Genomic DNA, 22,294 nt, shown 5'->3' on the forward strand with positions numbered 1-22,294 from the left:
ACCGAAGCCGGTTTATGCGTACAGCTTCATCCATCGAGTTCATTCTTAAATTAGCCTTTATGTCCTCATTCAGAGTACCCTCCTGCCATTGCTCCCACCTATTTGTACCAGCAATCATTCTTGCTACTTTCATGTCTGTTACTTCTAACTTATGAATAAGATATCCTGAGTCCACCCAGCTTTCGCTCCCGTAAAGCAAAGTTGGTCTGAAAACAGACTGATGTAAAGATAGTTTCGTCTGGGAGCTGACTTCCTTCTTACAGTTGATCGCAACTGTGAGCTCACTGCATTAGCTTTACGACACCTTGATTCAATCTCACTTACTATATATTACCGAGCTCACTGCATTAGCTTTACGACACCTTGATTCAATCTCACTTATTATATATTACCATCCTGGGAGAACACACAACCTAAATACTTGAAATTATCGACCTGTTCTAGCTTTGTATCATCAATCTGACATTCAATTCTGTTGAATTTCTTACCTACTGACATCAATTTAGTCTTCCAAAGGCTAATTTTCATACCATACTCATTGCACCTATTTTCAAGTTCCAAGATATTAGACTGCAGGCTTTCGGCACAATCTGCCATTAAGACCAAGTCGTCAGCATAGGCCAGACTGCTTACTACATTTCCACCTAACTGAATCCCTCCCTGCCATTTTATACCTTTCAGCAGATGATCCATGTAAACTACAAACAGCAAAGGTGAAAGATTACAGCCTTGTCTAACCCCTGTAAGTACCCTGAACCAAGAACTCATTCTACCATCAATTCTCACTGAAGCCCAATTGTCAACATAAATGCCTTTGATTGATTTTAATAATCTACCTTTAATTCCATAGTACCCCAGTATGGCGAACATCTTTTCCCTTGATACCCTGTCATATGCTTTCTCTAGATCTACGAAACATAAACACAACTGCCTATTCCTCTCGTTGCATTTTTCAATTACCTGGCGCATACTGAAAATCTGATCCTGACAGCCCCTCTGTGGTCTGAAACCACACTGGTTTTCATCCAACTTCCTCTCAACTACTGATCGCACCCTCCCTTCCAAGATTCCAGTGAATACTTTGCCAGGTATACTAATCAATGAGATACCTCGATAGTTGTTGCAATCCTTCCTGTTCCCTTGTTTATAAATAGATGCAATTATTGCTTTTGCCCAACCTGAAGGTACCTTACGAACACTCCATGCTAATTTTACTACTCTATGAAGCCATTTCATCCCCGCCTTCCCACTATGCTTCACCATTTCAGGTCTAATTTCATCTAATCCTGCTGCCTTATGACAGTGGAGTTTATTTACCATCCTTTCCACTTCCTCGAGCATAATTTCACCAACATCATTTTCCTCTTCCCCATGAGCTTGGCTGTTCACATCACCAGGATGATTTCCTTTTACATTGAGAAGATGTTGAAAATATTCTCTCCATCTCTCCAGTGATTGCCTGGGATCTATTATGAGTTCACCTGAATTACTCAAAACACTATTCATTTCCTTTTTCCTTCCCTTCCTAATATTCTTTATTACTGTCCAGAAAGGTTTCCCTGCTGCTTGACCTAGCCTTTCCAGGTTGTTACCAAAATCTTCCCACGACTTCTTTTTGGAATCAACAACTATTTGTTTTGCTCTGTTTCTTTCATCTACATACAAATCCCTGTCTGCCTCGGCCCTTGTTTGGAGCCATTTCTGATAAGCCTTCTTTTTACGTTTACAAGCTGTTCTCACTTCATCATTCCACCAAGCTGTTCACCTTTTCCCATCTTTACACACAGTTGTTCCTAGGCATTCCCTTGCTGTTTCTACTACAGCACCCCTGTATGCCACCCATTCACTTTCTATATCCTGAACCTGCTTACTGTCTACTGTTCAAAACTTCTCACTAATCATATCCTTGTACTTCTGTCTAATTTCCTCGTCCTGGAGATTTTCTACCCTTATTCGTTTGCAGACAGATTTCACTTTCTCTGCCCTAGGCCTAGAGATACTTAGTTCACTACAGATCAGAGAGTGGTCTGTATCATCAAATAATCCCTGGAAAACTCATACACTCCTAACAGATTTCCTGAATTCGAAGTCTGTTAAGATATAGTCTATTATGGATCTGGTACCCCTAGCCTCCCACGTGTAGCGGTGAATAGTCTTACGCTTGAAGAATGTATTCGTAACAGCTAAACCCATACTAGCACAGAAGTCCAGCAAACGCTTCCCATTCCCATTATCTTCCATATCTTTGCCACATTTACCAATCACCCTTTTGTATCCTTCAGTTCTAGTCCCAACTCTCGCATTGAAGTCGCCCATTAGCACTATTCTGTCCTTGCTGTTGCCCCTGACCACGATGTCACTCAGTGCTTCATAAAACTTGTCAACTTCATCCTCATCTGCACTCTCACATGGTGAAAACACGGACACAATTCTAGTCCTAATTCCTCCAACTGACAAATCTACCCACATCATTCGCTCATTTACGTGCCTAACAGAAACTATGTTGCATGCAGTGGTATTCCTGATGAAGAGCCCTATCCGAGACTCTGCCCTTCCCTTTCTAACACCTGTCAAGTACACTTTATAATCTCCTATCCCTTCCTCATTATCTCCCCTTACCCTAATATCACTTACTCCTAGCACATCCAGATGCATCCTCTTTGCTGATTCAGCCAGTTCTACTTTCTTTCTTCCATAAGCTCCATTAATATTGATAGCTCCCCATCGAATTCCATTTAAGTTGTTTCCAAGGAGTCCCTCGCCAGTCAAATGGGAGTGGGACTCCATTACTCCCATAGGTCCGAGGCTTGCTTAAAATGTTCTGAGCTTGGTAAATTCATGAAGCAGGATGCTACCCTACTTGCACATAGTCCAAGATAGGATCTCTCCTCTAACGGGTTATAGACCACCGGTGGATTGCATAGTCCTAGCCGCCTGAGCACAAGGAGGGCCAGGACTCAGAATATGTCCAAAATGCCCACTCACATTTCATAGCAACTGGTATCCCAACTCTCAGGACCACTTACTAGGCTGCTCAGCCGTTGCCCATGGTTCACAGACTAGGGCGTGACTACAGTAACTCACAAACATGAACCATTTTATACACTCATGTTCATAAAAACCAGAACACCTTGAAAGACTACAGATAGGAAGTTCATATTCACAGGACATGTGCATTAGTATGTTCTGAAGAAATGATTAGCATTTAAACCATGTCGGCCCTCTGGTTCAAGGTCCACATCGATATCTTGGCGCACCACCACCAACTGGTAAAATGTTGCTGCGGCTCTCGTTGCTATAAACCGAAGGTAATGGATCAGTGTGACTTGAGCAGACATGCAGGATGCCTCGCAGATGTCTACGAGAACCGTACCGTCAAATGAGTGAGTTTGAAAGAGGGTGCATTATTGACAATAGAGAACGTGATGTATCCATCCGGGAAATTGCTCCTCGTGTGTAACGAAGTGTGTTGGCAGTGCAACGGGTGTGTACAGAATGGTTCACAGAAGGCCATAGAACATGACGAGATGGGTCTGGTTGCACCACCCAGACCCCCCCCCCCCTCCCCTCAAGAAGATTGTCACTTCATCCGAATGGCATTGCAGGACAGATCTGTGTCTTCCTCGGTTCTGGCGCAACAGTGGGACAGTATAACACATCGTACCCTATCAGGAGTGACAGTCCATCTCAGTTTATTACGGTCTGGGTTACCGGCACGTCTTCACTTCGCCTACCTTTGACTAATGTGCATAAACATGCTAGACTGCAATGGTGTATGGAACGACATCACTAGAGACAGGAATGGCAGCAGATAGTGTTTTCGGACGAATCCAGGTTCTGTTTGTTTGAAAATGATGGCCGCATTTTGGTTCGCCGCAGACGGGGAGAGATCACATTGACTGCATTTGCGCAAGACATATAGTGCCAACTCAAGGCCTTACGGTGTGGGGTGCTATTGGGTACAACCACAAATCACAGGTGGTGTGTGTCCAGGGCACTGTGACCAGTTTGACCTACGTGAATGATATCCTGCGACCTGTAGCCATACCCTTTCTGCACGACACGCCAGACGCCACATTTCAGCAGGACAGTTCGCGACCACATTTGCTGCACAAACACGTGCCTTCTTGTTGTCACAGGATGTCAGACTGTTGCCCTGGCCCGCCCGATCACCGGACTTGTCGCCAATCGAAAATGCGTGGGATATGGTGAAACGACGGGTGTGGCGCTGTGACCCAGTGCCAACCACCAAAGATGAACTGTGGAACCAGGTGAACGCAGCATGAATGGCTATACCCTGGGATGCCATTCGCGCCTTATACGCGTCAATGCCATCACACATGGATCAAGTTATCAGTGCCCATGGAGGACCCAGTGCCTACTAGGCAACAGGACACATGGTGAACCTAGGTGACTGAAATACTAATCATTTCTGCAGAACATACTAATGAACATGTCCTGTGAATATGAACTTTCTATCTCTAGTCTTTCGAGGTGTTCTGATTTTTATGATCATGAGTGTATGTAAGCCAGTGGGAGATCTTCATAGTTCCCACTTCCACATCATTCTGGATGCATTCTTCATTGTTAATCAGCTTCCAGCTTCTTCTATAGAGAGTCCTTGTCGCAAACCTCAACAATTCACCAACTATGTTTGCTTAAATGCTGATGGCCCGCATGTCTCTTCTTATCAGTAATGTAAACTTATGCAGTAGGGAGTGGGTGATATGGAGAGCACACAGTTTAAGGGAGTTATGTGTTGCTATGTTATTAATTCGGTGTTTGGTGAGGATTTTTAATGTGTGCACAGGTTGTGAGGTAAAGATAAAAGATTTTTAATGATTGTTGTTGTTGTAACCTATGGGTTTATTGGAAAGTAACTCCAATACAAAACTGATATTTCTAAACAACAGTAATATACAAATAACATTAATAATGTACAGATGTATTAGGGAACAGAGTCTTATATCATCTTGTTCCTGGCTGTCCACTATAGGGCTGGTAAATTTCCTTGCTTTTGTTGTGTTGTTTGAGTCCTGTGCACTGAAGTAGGTGTTTCAAGTCCATCACTGATCCAGTAATTTTGCAAATGGTACACTTTTCCGTCGGATATATTTTGATTCTAGCTAGATGTGCAGCTAAGCAGTTTTGCCCTGTTTCCAATCTGAAGATTGCCACTGCTTCTTTTCTCGGCTTGCTTTTTTGTCCTATAGGATGTCATTTATTTTTTCCATTTCTTCATTGTAGTAAGTTGGGTAGTTTCTTTCTTCCATTTTTCAAGGTTTTTATTTGTGATTATCTTCTTGATTGAGTTAGCTGCTGGTTTTGGCTCTCATGTGGGTACTAGTAACTTTTTTTTTGTTGTTGTTGTTGTTAGTTTATCTGCCAGTTCGTTGCCTTATACTCCTACATGTGTGGGGATCCATTGTAAAGTGATGTTTCTCTTTAAAGTTTTTAATTTTGTTTGTGGATGTTTAATGTAATGAATTCTTGAAGAATGGGGTTTGGTATTTGAGGATAAGGATATTACGGTACTTTTATGGCAGCTAGTGAATCTGTGAGTAGGACTGCTTTTTTAAAATGAATATATTCTGCTACCGTGTGCGTCAGTAGAGGGTACTACCTGCGACTGTCTGGCCGAAGGTCTGGTGGCCGATACCAAACCAGGCAAACTAAGGGATAACCAATAGCTGCGAGTAGAGGAGTTTTCCTTTAGAAGGTTGGATAAGATGAGATCTTTGTGTTGGGAAATAACACATAAATTCATCAGCTGCTGCCTTGTAGTGAGGCAGGCGACTGCCAAAGGCTAAGGGAGACCACCCTGAAAGAAAATCCTGTAGTACGTTAGGTCTAGCAAGTCATAACAAGAGTATAATGCAGTTGCTTTCAAAACGAAAACGAGCCTTGGAAAGAAACATTCTGAATGTCACAATACTTCAAGTGCTCTTGGAACTAATGACAACATCATGTCCAATGTTCATTCAAGATGCACGAGAAGAACCAATCATAGATTGGAACCTTAAACGTTATGGCTCTAACAGAAAATGCAACAAAATCACAGATTTAATGAACCATAGACATATTCACATCCTATGGCTAAGTGAAACCAAATGGAAAGGTTGCAACACAAGAATGTTAGAGGACGGATATAAATTATACTGTAGTGGTAATCCTTCAGTGCCGAGGAATGGAGATGGTTTTATACTCTATAAAGACATTGATAGTGTAACAGATGTCTCATTCATCAATGAGCAATTAATCAAAGCAAAAATACGCCTAAATGGAGGAACTCAAACTGTGATCCAAGTTTATGCTCACCGGCAGGGTTGTAGCGATGACCAAAAAAAAGTTTCTTAGAAAGACTAGAGGTCATCATTGATGAAGAGAACATAATGATAATTGGAGTTTTTAATGCCCAGGTAGGAACTGATAGGTCAGGTTATGAAGGAATTATTGGTCCATACAGATTTGGTAATAGAAATGAGGAGGGTGAACTTCTGCTTGAGCTATGTACACAAAACCAACTTCTGGTGAAGAACTCGTGGTTTTAGAAATGGGATAGCCACAAGATAACGAGATACAGCTGGGATGGTCAGTATAGATCAGTGATAGACCTTATCATCACAGATAGGTCAAGTGGAGAAAAGGTGCATGATGTAAAAGTAATACCTAGTGAGAGCCTTGATAGTGACTATAGACTCCTCATTGCAGACCTAAGAGTCTCAAGCCTATTATTAAAGTAAACAAGGAGGAATAAACCACAAATTAAAGACTGGAAATCGAAAGATCTGTAAGTCAAACATCAGTTTCAAGAGGAATTCAGAGCTAAAATACCAATAACAGACACAAAGAAAGGTAATAAAGAATGGAATGATTTTAAGGCAAGTCTGGTTGGTAGCGCAGATAAAATATGTGGAAGAATAATCAGAAGAGTTAGAGAGAAAAGAACATCTTGGTGGAATGATAGTGAAGGAAGCCATAATGAAAAGGAATAAAGCCAGAAAAGTTCTTGATGTGGCTAAGTATGACAGAAGAATCAACAGTGACTGAATAGACAACAATCAATTGGAAGAGATGGCCAAAGAATATAGATGCAAGAAGTTGGAAGTCATGAGAATTGTACAGGACGAAAAAGAGAAAAGTTGGCAAGAATTTACAACTAAACTGGAAGAAGACAGTAAAGAGAATATGAAAATGATATATGGAATAGTAAAAAGTAAAAGATCAGATACCGGGTGAGTTGGCTGTGCAGTTAGGAGTGCGCAGCTGTGAGCTCGCATCCGGGAGATAGTGGGTTCGAACCCCACTGTCGGCAGCCCTGAAGATGGTTTTCTGTGGTTTCCCATTTTCATACCAGGCAAATGCTGGGGCTGTACCTTAATTAAGGCCACAGCCGCTTCCTTCCCATTCCTAGGCCTTTCCTGTCCCGACGTCGCCATAAGACCTGTCTGTGTCGGTGCGACGTAAAGCAGCTAGAAAAAAAAAGATAAGATAAAGAAGCAGTTATAGCTCTGGAGACAGCAGATGGGAATATTGTTCGCAATATGAAAGATATCACAGATACAATGGGACAGTATTTTTACAAGCTCCTAAATGGCCCTATTGAGATCTCTGTTGAGGATGTAGGACTGAAAACTATAGAGGAAGATATCTCAATTACATGGACAGAAGTAGAACAAGCTCTCCATACGATGAGAAGTGGTAAGTCAGCAGGAGCTGATGGAGTTACAGCTGACATGATTAAAGCTGCTGGTCCGCCAGGAATACAGTAGCTGTATAGAGTTCTCAGAACAATATGGAAGGATAACGAAATACCTGAAGATTGGACAAAAGAGAGGATAGTTCCTATCTTTAAGAAAGGGAGTAGAGGGAAAAGTGAAAAATACAGAGGCATTACCCTCTTATTACACGGCCTTAAAATTATGGAGAAGATTCATTGAAGCCAGAGTAAGGGATATACTAGAGCCTCTTAGAAGAGGAACAACATAGCTTAGGGCTGGAAGAAGCACAACAGATCTGATATTTGCTTTGAGGATGTTGGCAGAAAATTACTGGGAAAGAGGAAAAGACCTAATTATTGTGTTTATGGACCTTGAAAAGGCGTATGATAATGTTCCTAGATCAACTATTTGAAAAGTCTTCAAAAACTTGGTGTACCAGAGTACCTTATTAGGAAGATCCAAATGCTATATACTAATTGCAAAAGCTGTGTCAGTATTGGAGATGGTCACTCTGAATGGTTCAATACAACCAAAGGAGTACAACAGGGAAGTGCCTTATCACCTCTTCTATTCATAGCAGTTATGGATACCATTTTTCACCGAGCTCGATAGCTGCAGTCGCTTAAGTGCGGCTAGTATCCAGTATTCGGGAGATAGTAGGTTCGAACCCCACTGTCGGCAGCCCTGAAAATGGTTTTCCGTGGTTTCCCATTTTCACACCAGGCAAATGCTGGGGCTGTCCATTAATTAAGGCCACGGCCGCTTCCTTCCCACTCCTAGCCCTTTCCTGTCCCATCGTCGCCGTAAGACCTATCTGTGTCGGTGCGACGTAAAACAACTAGCAAAAAAAAAAAAAAGATACCATTTTAAAGGAACTGAAAGGAAAAGGTAATAAAGATCTTCAGGCTCTGGTGTTTGCAGACGATGTGGCAATATGGGATGAAACAGAGGAGGGAGTGCATGTGAATGCATGGTGTAAGAAGTTTGATGATTATGGAATGACATTGAACCCATCAAAAACAGTAGCATTGAAAATCAGCAGACATAATATAGAATGTAACTTAAAAATACAGGACCACCAAGTTGAAGTGGTACACCAATTCAGATATTTAGGAAGCGTAATGGCTAGTAATAATAGAGCTGAGATAGAAATAACAGAGTAACCAAAGGCTCTGACTTTTACAGTATCATTAGACACCTACTTTGGGATGAGAAGGTCATGGTTTGGGCATGTTAAACAAATGAATAGCACAAGGTTACCATGTGCTTATTTGGAAAAGAGAATAACTGGTAGAAGACCAGCTGGAAGACCAAGAAGAAGATGGATGGACCAGCTGAGGGAAGACGTGGAGAGAAGAGGATGGAACTGGGAATGTCAAGGACAAGAAAATCTTTTTGAATAGGCACCTTTGGAAAACGCTTTTCAAACACCCTACCCGGCTCGCTGGAAGGGCAAACCGATGATGATGATGACGACGACTATAAATTAGAAGTTATGATATCTGCCTACTGGAGCATATTGTGAGAATAATTGGCAGAAAACTCCAGTGCCTGCTCCTCTGTCATCTATTTGTGAGCCGCCTGTGAAGACTCTTAACCACTGATCTTCACGAAATTCTTTGTTTAGCATACTAAATGCTGAGCTTCTCGGCATTACTGGGATACCAACTCTCTCTCTCTCTCTCTCTCTCTCTTTTTTTCTCTTGTTGAGATTATCAGAGAGAGAGAGGGGGGGGGGGGGTTGGTTTGTATTGAGGTGTAGGTAGTCCAATGGGCTTATTGGTTCAGAGTTGTTTTCAATTTTGGACGGTATCTACTAGTTGTTATAGGTGTTTCTTGGGTTTTTAGTCATTCATTGTGTGTTATTCCGTTTTGCTTTTTGTGATGCTTCCAATTTAACTAAGTTTATTGTACTTGTTTTTGTATTTCTCTTTGTGTTGTTAGTGGGTTATTTGTATATAATTGTAGTGCTGTGATTGGTGTTGTTTTAACTGCTCCTGATATTAATCTTAAGGCATTTGATTGTATTCTTTCCAGTTGTTCTAGACATGTTTCATTTCCTGCGACTATTACCTTACTTCCATATTTAATTATAGGTTTCACAAATGTGTTATAGGTGATGTTGAGTGTGTCTTGTGTACATCCCCATTTACTGCCTGGCTAGTCGCATCAGGTTAATCCATGTATTTGCTCTTTCAGATGTTTTCCTTCCTTGGTTTTCCAATTTAATGTGTTGTCCAGTGTCATACCTAGATATTTAGTGCTGTTGCTCTTTTCTAGATGGTAGTCTTCCAATTTGAGTTTGAACTCAGTATTTCATGTTTAAGTGTGAAGAACTTATATACAGTTTTTGTCTTGCTGTCAATCATATTGTTCTCACTTGTCCATGAGATAAGTTCCTCCAAGGTTGCATTCGTGGTTTGTTCTAACCTTTCTTTCTGTTTGTTGCTTTCGTTACTGGTTGACGTCCAGATAACGACTTCATCAGCAAACATGCTGACCTTAATACCGTTGACTTTTTTTTAACTTGTTTGGTAGATCATTGATATAAATGTTGAAAAGTGTGGTGCTGGATGTCACTCCTTGTGCTAAACCTATTTTAGACTATTTGTAACATGATTTTGTGTCTTCCCATCTTGTTTATGATTTTTCATGATTTCCTTCCATTTTAATCGTGGTCGTCGGCAGCCTCTCCTTCCTTGCATTTGCATTTCCATCACCTTTTTTGAGTAATTTTGAAAATTTACTCACCATTTACTAAAATCATGATTTAATAACATGAGAATTTTTTTGTGTAAAGTGCAAGCATACTACAAAATTAAGTGTTTGGTGAGGAAATGTGGTGCTGGCGGTAGAATAATGGTGTGAAATATGGTATGTAGATTAGTGCGAAAAACACATTTTTTGATAACGGTAAGCTTCCATTGTACAAAATTAGTTATTTTGCATAATTCCCTATCTGTCACTATGCTGGGCTAGAAACAAGGGTAGCTCTTTTTTTGCTGCAGTCTGACTAATCAGCGGGCTCTCATCATTATCAGACTGTAATTATTAATGGGTGATTTTGATATACATAAACATCTGTGTTCTGGCCGTTTGCTACAATGCCTCCCACGTAACATTGAAAAACTTTCCCTCTCATCTCCAAGGGCAGCAGCCTGTCTTCAAATCCTCTTCTCTGCCATTCTGGGGTAAAGACAGCCCTGGCTGAGAACAATAAGGGCTACGCGACCCATTTCTCAAGAATTTCACAGACCCATTGTTTTTGTTGTTATTATTATAATAATTTCCCATTATCAAGTTGTAGCCAGGTAGGGGCAAATATGGTTCCTCTCCACTTCCTTTGGTCTTTCCACCACTCCTCCACCAACACTGTGTCCCAGTCCAGGTTTTTTCTCTATAACTGCGTTGGATTGTGTTCTTCCATTTCAATCGTTGTCGTCCATGGCCTCTCCTTCCTTGCATTTGCATTTTCATCACCTTTTTTGGCATTCTTTCATCACTCATTCGCTTTATGTGTCCAAACCATCTTGGTTGACTCTTCTCTATTCTATCACTCGTTCTTACCGCTTCAATTTCTTCCCGGATTTTATCATTCCTTATTTTGTTTTTTCTACTCTTCTGTATCATACTCCTCAAGAACTTAATTTCGGCTGCCTGTATTCGACTCTCACCCTTCTTTGTCATTGTCCAAGTTTCTGTACCGTAAGTTGTTATGGGTATGTAATACATCTTGTACATAGTTTCCTTTGCTTCCAAGGGCACATCTTTGTCCCATAACATGTTTCTTACACTACGATAGGAACAGCTTCCAGCTTGAATCCTCTTCCCTACTGATTTCAGCATCCACTGGGCGAGTTGGGCGTGCAGTTAGGAGCGCACAGCTATGAGCTTGCATCCGGGAGTAGTGGGTTCGAATCCCACTGTTGGCAGTCTTGAAGATGGTTTTCTGTGGTTTCCCATTTTCACACCAGGCAAATGCTGGGGCTGTACCTTAATTAAGGCCGCAGCCACTTCCTTCCCACTCCTAGGCCTTTCGTATCCCATAGTCGCCATAAGACCTATCCGTGTCGGTGCGACGTAAAACCAAATTGGAAAAAAAAAATCCATCATCCAGTCGAGCATTCTCCAGTAATTCACTCCCCAGGTATTTGAATCTCTCCACTACTTCCTGGGGCTTGTCTGCAAGTGTAATCTGACCTTTCCCTTCTTTCTCCACTCTAGTCAAACAAGAGTTTTACTCTTTTGTACATTTAATCCACATTCTTCAATCTTCCCATTCACCACATCCAACTGTTCTTGAACATTCATGTCCTCTTCTCCCCAAATCACAATATCATCTACAAATAACATGGTCATTTCTCTTCCTCCATATGCTGCTTTTGCTGTTCTCATGATGTCATCCATTACTATTGTAAACAGGATTGGTGATAAAACACTTCCCTGTCTCGGTCAACTAGTGATTTTGAACCAACTTGTCCTGCCATCTTGTATTTGCACGTAACTACGACATTCCTTGGACATTGCCATGATCATATTTTAATCCCTGTCCAATTCCTTTTCGCACCAGACTGTCTCAAACTGTAGTCCTGGAGACACTATCATATGCCTTTTTTATGTCAATGAATGTCATCACCATATTGTCCGGCTCCATGGCTAAATGGTTAGCGTGCTGGCTTTTGGTCACAGGGGTTCCGGGTTCGATTCCCGGCAGGGTCGGGAATTTTGACCATAATTGGTTAATTCCGCTGGCACGGGAGCTGGGTGTATGTATCGTCTTCATCATTTCATCCTCATCACGATGTGCAGGTCGCCTACGGGGTCAAATCAAAAGACCTGCATCTGGCGAGCCGAACTTGTCCTCGGGCACTCCCGGCAGTAAAGGCCATACGCCATTTTGAAAATGTTGACCTTCCACTTCTGAAACCAAACTGATTTTCCTCTATCTGATTTTCAACCCTTAATCTTATCCTACTTTCCAGAATCCTCTCCATTATCTTAGCAATATGGGATATCAGAGTAATTCCCTTGTAGTTCTTCAATACTTTATCGCCTTTCTTGAAAATTGTAATGATTATTCCTTTTTATCAGTCCTTAGGGACCTCTTTATTCTTCCAGACAATCCTGAGAACTCGATATGTCCACTGCAGGCCTACAGCTCTAGCTGCCTTTATCATCTCCATTGAAATTTCATCTTTTCCAACATTTTTTCCATTCTTCATTTTTGTTACTACCATTTCAATCTCATTCCTTGTAGCTTCTTTATCGATTTCTTCATCAACTAGTTGCCTTTTCTGGTGGTTCGTGGAGTGACTGTCATTAGTTCCCATGTTCAGCAGCTTCTAAAAGTACTCTCTCCATCTGTTTCTTATTTCTTCTGGCTTTGTTAATATTATGCCGCCTTCATCCTTCACAAATCTGATGTTTACTTGATCTCTCTTTTTGTTTCTTAAGATACCATACAATAATTTCTTGCTGCCCTGCATATCATCTCTCCATTTCTGGGTGAATAAGGCCCAGCTTCTCTTCTTTTCTTCCTCCACTACTTTCTTGGCCAAGTTCTTTGCCTCCACATATTTTCTTCTACTTTCTTCAGTCTTAGATGTTTTCTATGTTTCCATGCCATTTCCTTTTCCACTTGAATCTTTACCCTATCATTCCACCAATGTGTCTCTTTGTCTTTCACATTTCCTATGTTCTACCATATACCTTTTCTGCACATCCAACCAGTGCTTCCTTAATTCTTTTCCATTCATCTTCAACATTCCCCATCTCCGTCCTGGGTACCAGGAGTATTATTTCTCTTTGATTCTTCTTGTATGCTTTTCTCCTTCAACTATACTTTCTTTTCTCTCTTCTTAATGTGTTTTTTTCAGTTTTTCCCACTTTCAGTTTTCCTATCACAACTCTATGATCTCCACCAAAGACTTCTTCAGGCATGGCTGTAACATCTAAAAGGTTCTTCTGGTGTTCTTTCTTTATGATTATATGATCAATCATGGACTTTGTTCGTTTATCTCCCCAACTATACCTTGTAATCTTCTGACTGTTCTTCTTCCTAAACCAGGTGTTTCTAACAATCATTTCATTCCTCATGCAAAAATCCACCAACAACTCACCTTCTGGATTTACATTTCCATATCCAAAGGGCCCTGCAACATCTTCCTTTCCTTGGCTCTCCATTCCAACTAGTGCATTTAGATCTCCCATCAATAGCACTTCCTTACCTTTTATCTGTCTCTCCACTACCTCTAAAATGTTCTCTAGATGTTCATCTATGCAACCCATTTGTGCAGCATATAACTGAATTAGATCTATCATGCTATTTTCGAACTGGAGTCCTATCACCATCATCCTATTGCTGACGCATTTTGTAGATTCCACATATTCTTGGATTTCTTTTCTAAGTATGATGGCCACTCCATTTTTTGCTTCAGGTCCTCCGCTGTTCAGACAAATCTCTCCCATACCTCTGTTTTTGGTCTCACACAGTCCAAATACGGCTATATCCTTTTCTTTCATGAAGTCAACCAGTTCTTCTGTCTTTCCCGTCAGTGTCAGGACATTTACTTTCGCAATCTTGATGTAGTCTGGTGCTGGTTGCCCATTTCTCACAGTTCCCCCAGCACATGAAGAGCTCCATCCACGTCTCTTTCTGCAGGGGCGCTCTATCCTTTTCCGAGGCACCATCTCTGCTTTATCCATGTAGGCTATTGTTACAATTGGCTCACTACACCCAAAGGCATTTTATACCTACTGTCAGGTTCCAAATTAGGCCATCCTTAACATGGAGATGGACGCCTTTCGTAGCCTCTCCTCAGGAGTACAGACTCTACGGGTTTGTCCCTTTCGCTATCTCTTCCGTACCGAAGTCCATATTATCATCATCATCATCATCATCATCATTCATAATGAAGTTTTAGGAAAGGAAACAGTTGTCAAGTGTTAAAAGCTGAACTTATTCTTTGAAGACTTTGTTGTATAAGGTTTGATTTTGGTGCTCTAATGTGGGCGTCAGTGTAAATTGTTAATATTATTATCATTAATAATAAAAGTTGCTTCTAAGGAAAGGAACATTAAGCTGGAGAGATGTAGCAGATGACAACCTTGGCAAGTTACAGGATTATGAATTGGTGCACAATATACGAACATTGACTGGAAAAGTAGAAGAGGTTGTAGACGGGATGGAAAAAAGAAAACTGGATGTATTAGCGCTGACAGATGGGGAAATGTAAGAGAGAGCTGCAGGATGGTTTTTGGTTCTACTGGACAAGAAATGATGAAGGAAAGTAAAATGGAGCAGGAGTGGTAGTGAGAAATGGATTGAAAGATGAAGTAAATGGGATAATTGACAGGTTGATGAAAGTCAAAATAACAGTTCAGGGAAAAAGCTGGGAACTTGTACAAGCATATACTCCACAAGTAAGATGCATGCAACATGATAAAGATGATTTTGAGGAAGAATTTGAGAGATAGTTGAATGACCAAAACAGCATGGGAGACTTGAATGCCCATGTAGGCATGGAAAGGACGGGTTATTAGAATATACTTATGGGGAAATAGAAATAAGGAGGGGAAAAAACTACTGGATTTGTACAAAAGAAACGGGATGATGGTTTGGAACTCATGGTTCAAAAAAAAAAGAGAAAACCATAAGATAACTTGGTACAACAATGCCTGGTCTAGGAAATCCATTGTGGATTACATGATCTACGACTGTGAAATGACGAGGAATGTTGCAGATGTAAGGGTAATACCATCACAGGCCCTACATGGTGGTCGCAGGCTACTGGTAATAAAAATGAGGACAATGAAGGAAAGAAAGAGGACAGATAACCAAGAAAGACTTGTCTAAATATGGACACTGAAGGAGGAAAAAACCAAGGAAGAGCACCAGGAAACAAAAAAGATTGAACTTACCAACAGATAATACAAAAGCAGGAGAGGAGGAATGGGAAAGGTTGAAGAAGACAGTAGTAAAAGCTGCAGAGGAAGTTTGTGGAGAACTAGTACCAGGAAAAGATGCAAGGAGACCCCCATGGTGGAATGACAGAGTCAAAGTGGCAGTTGGGGAGAAGAATAAAGCTTTTAGAGTGTGGTTTCAACAGAGGAGAACGGAGACAAGGCAAGAATATAAGACCAAAAAGGAAAAAGCTAAAAAGTTTGTGACAGAGGAGAAGAAAATATGGATGGAAAAATGGACAAACATGATGGAATAAGATAGCAAAGGAAATAAGTACTGTATGGAATGGTCAAGAGTAAGAGGAAAGGCATGAGGGAAGATGTTATAATGATAGATAAAAATGGAAATGAAGTGCAGAAAAGAGAGAATCTCAAAGGAATGTGGAAGGAGTATTTTGAAGATTTACTGAACCCAGAAGGAGGCATTGAGGAGAAAAGTATAAGCAAAGAGGAACGAAGAAATATGGAAAAAAAGAAAAAGACTTAACATTGTGAGAAGTAGCACTGGACAAGATGAAAAGAGAGAAAGCCCCAGGTTTAGATGAAGTGAGTATTGAGATGGTGAAGGCAGCAGGGGAGTTAGGGAAACAGTGACTTTATCATGTGTTGACAATAGTATGGAAGGAGAGGAAGATTCTTGAAGACTTGAAGAAGGGGATAATCATATCCATCTTCAAGAAGGAGAATAGGAAAGATTTTAAAAATTATATGAGAGTGACATTGATATCTCATTGTGAAGAGGTGTTTGAGAAGATTCTGGAGAATAGAATCAGAAAGAGGGTGGAAGGAAAGTTGAGAAGAGCAGTATGGATTCAGATCAGAAGGTCCGCAGTGGACCTGATGTTTGCAGTAAGGCGACTACAAGAGCAACATTGAGTGGGGTAAAGATCTACTGATAACCTTCTTGAACTTTGAGAAAGCATATGATCATGTGTGCAAAAACAAGGTATGGTAAGCCTTACAGTAAAAAGGTGTCAAGGAACAGACGATAGAAAGAGTGTGGGAGATGTGCCATGGGAGTCTTAGTAGTGTGAAAGTAGGAGGAGAGAGAACAGACTGGTTTGAGCAAATAAGTGGATTAGAACAAGGAAGTGCTTTGTCACCTTTGCTCTTCATTGTAGTAATGGATGAGGTAATGGCAAAAGTGACAAGGAAAATTGGGGAAGGAAAAATGAGATTGATGATGTTTGCAGATGACCTGTTAGTCTGGGGAGGAAAGGTAGAGGATATCCAGGAACAGTTAGATGCATGGGAAGATGAGGTGGAATAATGTAGAATGAAGAAATAAATGAACTGGATTAAAGCCACTATATATATATATATATATATATATATATATATATTTATTTATTTATTTATTTAAATAATAACGCCAAGCTTTTAGCCAAATTGTAGTGGCCTTCATCAGGGCATGTGAAGTTTTGCCTCCAACAGTAAGCAAAGAAATTCTCCAAAGGAACGTGGAAGTTGTGCCCATACTATCCATGGCCTACCCCACTAACTGGACTCAAGGATCGTGGCGCTGTGCTGTGGTGATTGGGAGGGAAGTTACTGATTCACCGCCCTCTGTCGACAGTTTGAGTGCGTCCCGCTGTGCCATGGTGGTGTTATGCATGTATTTCTACAGTCTCTTATCACTTGTTGTAGTTTTGTCAGTGTCAAGTGGATGTCTCAGAATATAACAGTGCCTATATTTCATTTTTGCATTCTGGAGAGATTGATCAAGCGCAGTATGATTTACATGAAAATATCAATAAATATTGTCAAAAAAACTTAGTTACCATCTATTATTCGCCCTGCGAAAATATCCTTCTCTGTAACCGCACACTACATTAGATCCTTCCCATGCTCTGGCCCCATAATCTTTTCCTGGTACAATACCTTTCCTTTGTTTAAGGGTATTTGGGCAGTTTATTCTCTGTTCTATTCTCAGACAAACAACACATACAAGTACAGCACTGTATTTTCTGAGGAAACACTTGTACTTATTTTCTCTTTTTTTTTTTTTTTTACCGGGCTAGTTGGCCGTGCGCGTAGAGGCGCGCGGCTGTGAGCTTGCATCCGGGAAATAGTAGGTTCGAATCCCACTATCGGCAGCCGTGAAGATGGTTTTCCGTGGTTTCCCATTTTCACACCAGGCAAATGCTGGGGCTGTACCTTAATTAAGGCCACGGCCGCTTCCTTCCAACTCCTAGGCCATTCCTGTCCCATCGTCGCCATAAGACCTATCTGTGTCGGTGCGACGTAAAACCCCTAGCAAAAAAAATAATTATTTTTTTAAAACCCCATTCCCGATAACCCGGCATTTTTACAAACTCAGCCACTCTTCAGTCCACATTAGGCCAAGTTTTCGGGACTCCACTGTACTTCTTTAATATTACTCACTGGATATTACTGGATATTATCCTTATATCTGACAATCTTTACATATTGCTGACTGAATACTTATGCCTGCTGTAAACCCTCACATAGACACTTTTGTTGTTCATTAATGATTCCTAGAATGTTCTTCTAGGAAACTGTTTCTGCTCTAAACTACCTATACATACCCTTCAATTTTTCACCAAAATTTATGATGCCATGTTATTCTTAGTCGACTTCTTTGTTAGATTCTATTTCCTAGTAAGTTCCTTCAATTTCTCCTTACTTCCAGAACTATTCCTAACTCTATTTCTTTCCAACCTGTATCTCCTCCTTAGAATCTTTATTTCCCTTTTATATTATAGTCGTTTTACCATTCCTTACCACCTTTAAATGTACATACCTGTTTTCACATTCCACAACAATTGGTTTATGCCCATCCCATAAGCTGTTTACATTTTTGTTTACCATTTTCCACCAATCATTATTATTTATTATACAATCTTCCTGCAACAGCTGCAGGTTGCCCAAAGACAAAGAGTACCTTCACAACAAAACTGCCTCATGCCTGTCTTGTCAACTAAATGGTCCTACCTAATGTTCCTACTTTTACAACTTTCCTTTCTATTGTATTCCTTTTTAACTATGACAAAAAACAGCATCATGATCACTTATACCATCTATCACTTCAATTTCTCTAGAGCTCATCTGGATTTTCCAGCACCACGCCCAGAATATTCTTCCCTACTAGTTTGCTCCATCACTTTCTGATTCATTTGTCCTTCTCGGATTTACTTGTAAATACTAATTTATGGTCATATGTTGTCATTCGCAATACCTTCCTAGGTAACATTTTGTAAATTGAGATCCTCCGGTACAATCATACTCTTTTCTGGGTCGTCATATAGCTGATTATCTTATCAAATAATTCCACATCAGCATCACCCCTTCCAGGTCTGTACACCACAAAAGCATCAAGTTGCCTGTTATCTTTAGAGATAAAAGCTTACAACTTGAATTTCATTTCTCATTCTTCACTTTTTCATAGCTGAGAAATTCTTCATTCACCAGTTTGAATACTCCCCATCCTACTGTTCCCATCCTGTCTCTGTGATAAACACTCTGGTTCTGTGAGAAAATTTCTGCATCCATAATATCACCTCTCAGCTATGATTCAACTCCTAATACAATATTGTAATAAATTACATAATTCTGTTCCTTTCTTTACAATAATTTCTACATAATTTCTACAGTTTAATATTAACAACTTTGTCATCCTTACTCAACTTCCAGCTCCCTGCACTCTTATCGCTGCTCCTTAGTCCATCCCGTTTCCCTGAATGTACTGCCCTATAACCCATCTTAGGAACCTCGTCCTACTTGTAAACAGTTGTTCTGATACAGACTAATTGGCATGTGGTAGCGGTCAGGGAGGAACGGCAAGGAAGGTTTGTCCATGGACTACTTTTTGAATTTCACTTCAGAGACCAGGTCTTAGTCTTTTTCAGATCAAATTATTGGATCCAATAGATTGCTTGCCCCGTGAATTGGTTAACTGCGATGATACTGGCCCTTCTAAATGATAGCAGTGAACTATTTCATGGGTCTCCCATTCTAGTAACCTCAAAGTTAAGCCAAGGTACTCCCCATTCTGTAGTGTCTTGTATTTACTGACAGTTCACATTTTAGGCATGATCTCGGTATGTGTTCAAGGGCTTAATTTTTTATGTAGTTTGAGAAATGGCTGCAGGTTTTGATATTGTGTGAAACCGTCAAATTATTACCCGACATCTTCACATCATTCATTCATTCAAAGCATGAAAGCCCTTTTGTATTTTTAACCCATTAATACATTTTAGGGACATCTGAATACAGGATTCCCTGAAGGAATGCCTTGTCCAGATTTTAAAAGCATCTTTTCTGAAAGAGTGTTTTTGAGCTACTATCCTGCTTTATCTTTGTCATTAAAGCAGCATTAATGAACTGCGATACATTATCTAACCTCTTTAGCAACTTTGTTCTCTCCATAGGCTACTACTGTATTGGCAAACCATCTCAGGATTGCCAAGTTACTGTGCCAAACACAATGGGCACACCTTTTTTTAGACGGCGACCTGGTGATTGGCATGTTAAGGACTGTATTTAAAGCCTTCACCAATGTGAGGCATGGTCTGTGGTGCTGCTGGGTATAATACCAAACTCTTCTTGTGCATATCCATTGCAATAAAGAAGTCTGTTTTGAAAAACTGACATAGCTGACGTAGTGAAAATCTTTTTCTTCTAAGATAATGTTTTTCTTTTTAGTGTTTCAAGATCTGTTCATCTCTGTTTGAGTATTGCAGTTTTATTATTTGGTATTTGAAATGTCAATGTAACTGTTCATTCATACTATTAAATTTGAAAGCTTTTGTGGGATGATTGAAAATTATTGGGGAGATAAGGACATAAACAAGTAATTCATGTTTTGTCAGGAAAATAATTGATTTATTGGCATATCCTTTTTCCTAATAGTGCCCTTTTGTATTTTACCATTTACATTCACAGCCTTTTCAGTCTACAATCTACCAATACTGAGCATATGAGGTTAAAGTTTGCCTTTTGTCGCTTAGTTCTTTGGTATACCTTTTTCCTACCTACCATAAGCATTATTTATGTGGTAAGGTCAGCATTCCAGTTTTTTAAAAAAAATTCTTGCTGAAAATTACAATTGGTATTCATTGAAGGTGGCTGAAGATGATTTGTAGCTATATTATGTTGCAAAATATATTTTTTATTTCAGGGTATTACTGCATGTAAATCACTGCAGAATATATCCTTTTACAGAAGCAATATTGGAGATGAAGGATGTGGAAAATTATGTATGATCATTCGAAACTTACCTAACATTATATCATTGGATTTTTCGGGATGTGAACTTACTGAAAAAGGAGCTATTTCTATTGCTGAAATGTTAAAGGTAAGAAATAAAACAATCAACCTGTTGTAACTTCAAGTAGATGTTGCTATTTGTGTAAATATCTTCTGTGTAGTATTATCCATGGCAATGTTGTTCTCATGCTTCTCTTTGTTATTGTGTTAAGAAATAAATGCAAGTCTAGTTGTGGAACGAGGTTGTACTACAAGCTGTGAAGTCTAAGAATGTTGCCTTCAAAAACTAGCTCTGATCAAGAACCGAGGCTGACCTGGCCCGATACCATATTCTCAAATCTCACACCAAATGGGTTTTTTAAGGAAGGTATTTGCTACTACTGCATCACTTAACTTCAGCACACTGTAAGGTTCACATTCCAGCATCATAAGAATAAAGTGACAATAATGAAGTAAATTATATTACGTAGGTCTTGGGACTAGTTTTAGCCACTTAGTGGCCATCTTCAGCCAAATAAAAATTAAACAAATCATGTGATAACTAAAACATATGTATACCAGACAAAGATAATTTTGTAGAAATAATTATAATATTAAAATATATATAATAACAATATGATGTCTTTAAATTGACTTAGGACCAAGCAGTCAATCAGTCACTACTGATCTGCATTTAGGGCAGTCGCCCAGGTGGCAGATTCCCTATCTGTTGTTGTTTTCCTAGCGTTTTCTTAAATGACTGCAAAGAAATTGGAAATTTAACATCTCCCTTGGTAAGTTATTCCAATCCCTAACTCCGCTTCGTATAAACAAATATTTGCCCCAATTTGTCCTCTTGAATTCCAGCTTTATCTTCATATTGTGATCTTTCCTGCTTTTAAAGACACCACTCAAACTTATTCGTCTGCTGATGTCATTCCACGCTATCTCTCCACTGCAACTCAGAACATACCACTTATAATACCAATATAAATGGTCCGTTATTGGACATTATAATTTTTCCAGCTAACTCATTCCTGGTTGCCAGCGTTTTGTCCCAGTGTGCTAAGTTGGGCTCATCAGTTGGTAAATCGCACATCCACCAAGACGCATGGCTTGTGCATATCGTGGAGGCCACTGCAGGAGCTGCTTGCAGCCACCGGCAGTGCCAATGCACTATGAGAGACTTTGTCTCATTAATAAAAATTGATGCCTGCCTGGCCATCAGATGATATAGATGTTGTTTCCCATAGGGAACCTGAAATATTTGTTCCGATTGAGTAAATTTATAATACCAATATATTTGGTGCCTTATTGGACATTATAAATTTTCCAGGTAACTCATTCCTGGTTACCAGCGTTTCGCTCCAGTGTGCTAAGTTGGGCTCATCAGTTGGTAAATA

The 22,294-nt window shown here is 40.1% G+C and overlaps 1 protein-coding gene across 2 annotated transcripts in view; it reads left to right on the top strand.

Moving 5' to 3' along the window:
• LOC136878996 (centrosomal protein of 78 kDa) overlaps nucleotides 1–22,294 on the top strand; it is a 411,354-nt gene that overhangs the window by 43,516 nt on the left and 345,544 nt on the right. For both annotated transcript variants that reach the window (XM_067152670.2, XM_067152679.2), the window contains exon 4: nucleotides 20,824–21,000. In XM_067152670.2, the coding sequence (XP_067008771.1) occupies nucleotides 20,824–21,000 (177 nt within the window). The remainder of the gene's footprint in view (nucleotides 1–20,823; nucleotides 21,001–22,294) is intronic.

Source organism: Anabrus simplex, chromosome 1 (genome assembly GCF_040414725.1).
Source record: "Anabrus simplex isolate iqAnaSimp1 chromosome 1, ASM4041472v1, whole genome shotgun sequence".
In the NCBI taxonomy this organism is placed as follows: domain Eukaryota; kingdom Metazoa; phylum Arthropoda; class Insecta; order Orthoptera; family Tettigoniidae; genus Anabrus; species Anabrus simplex.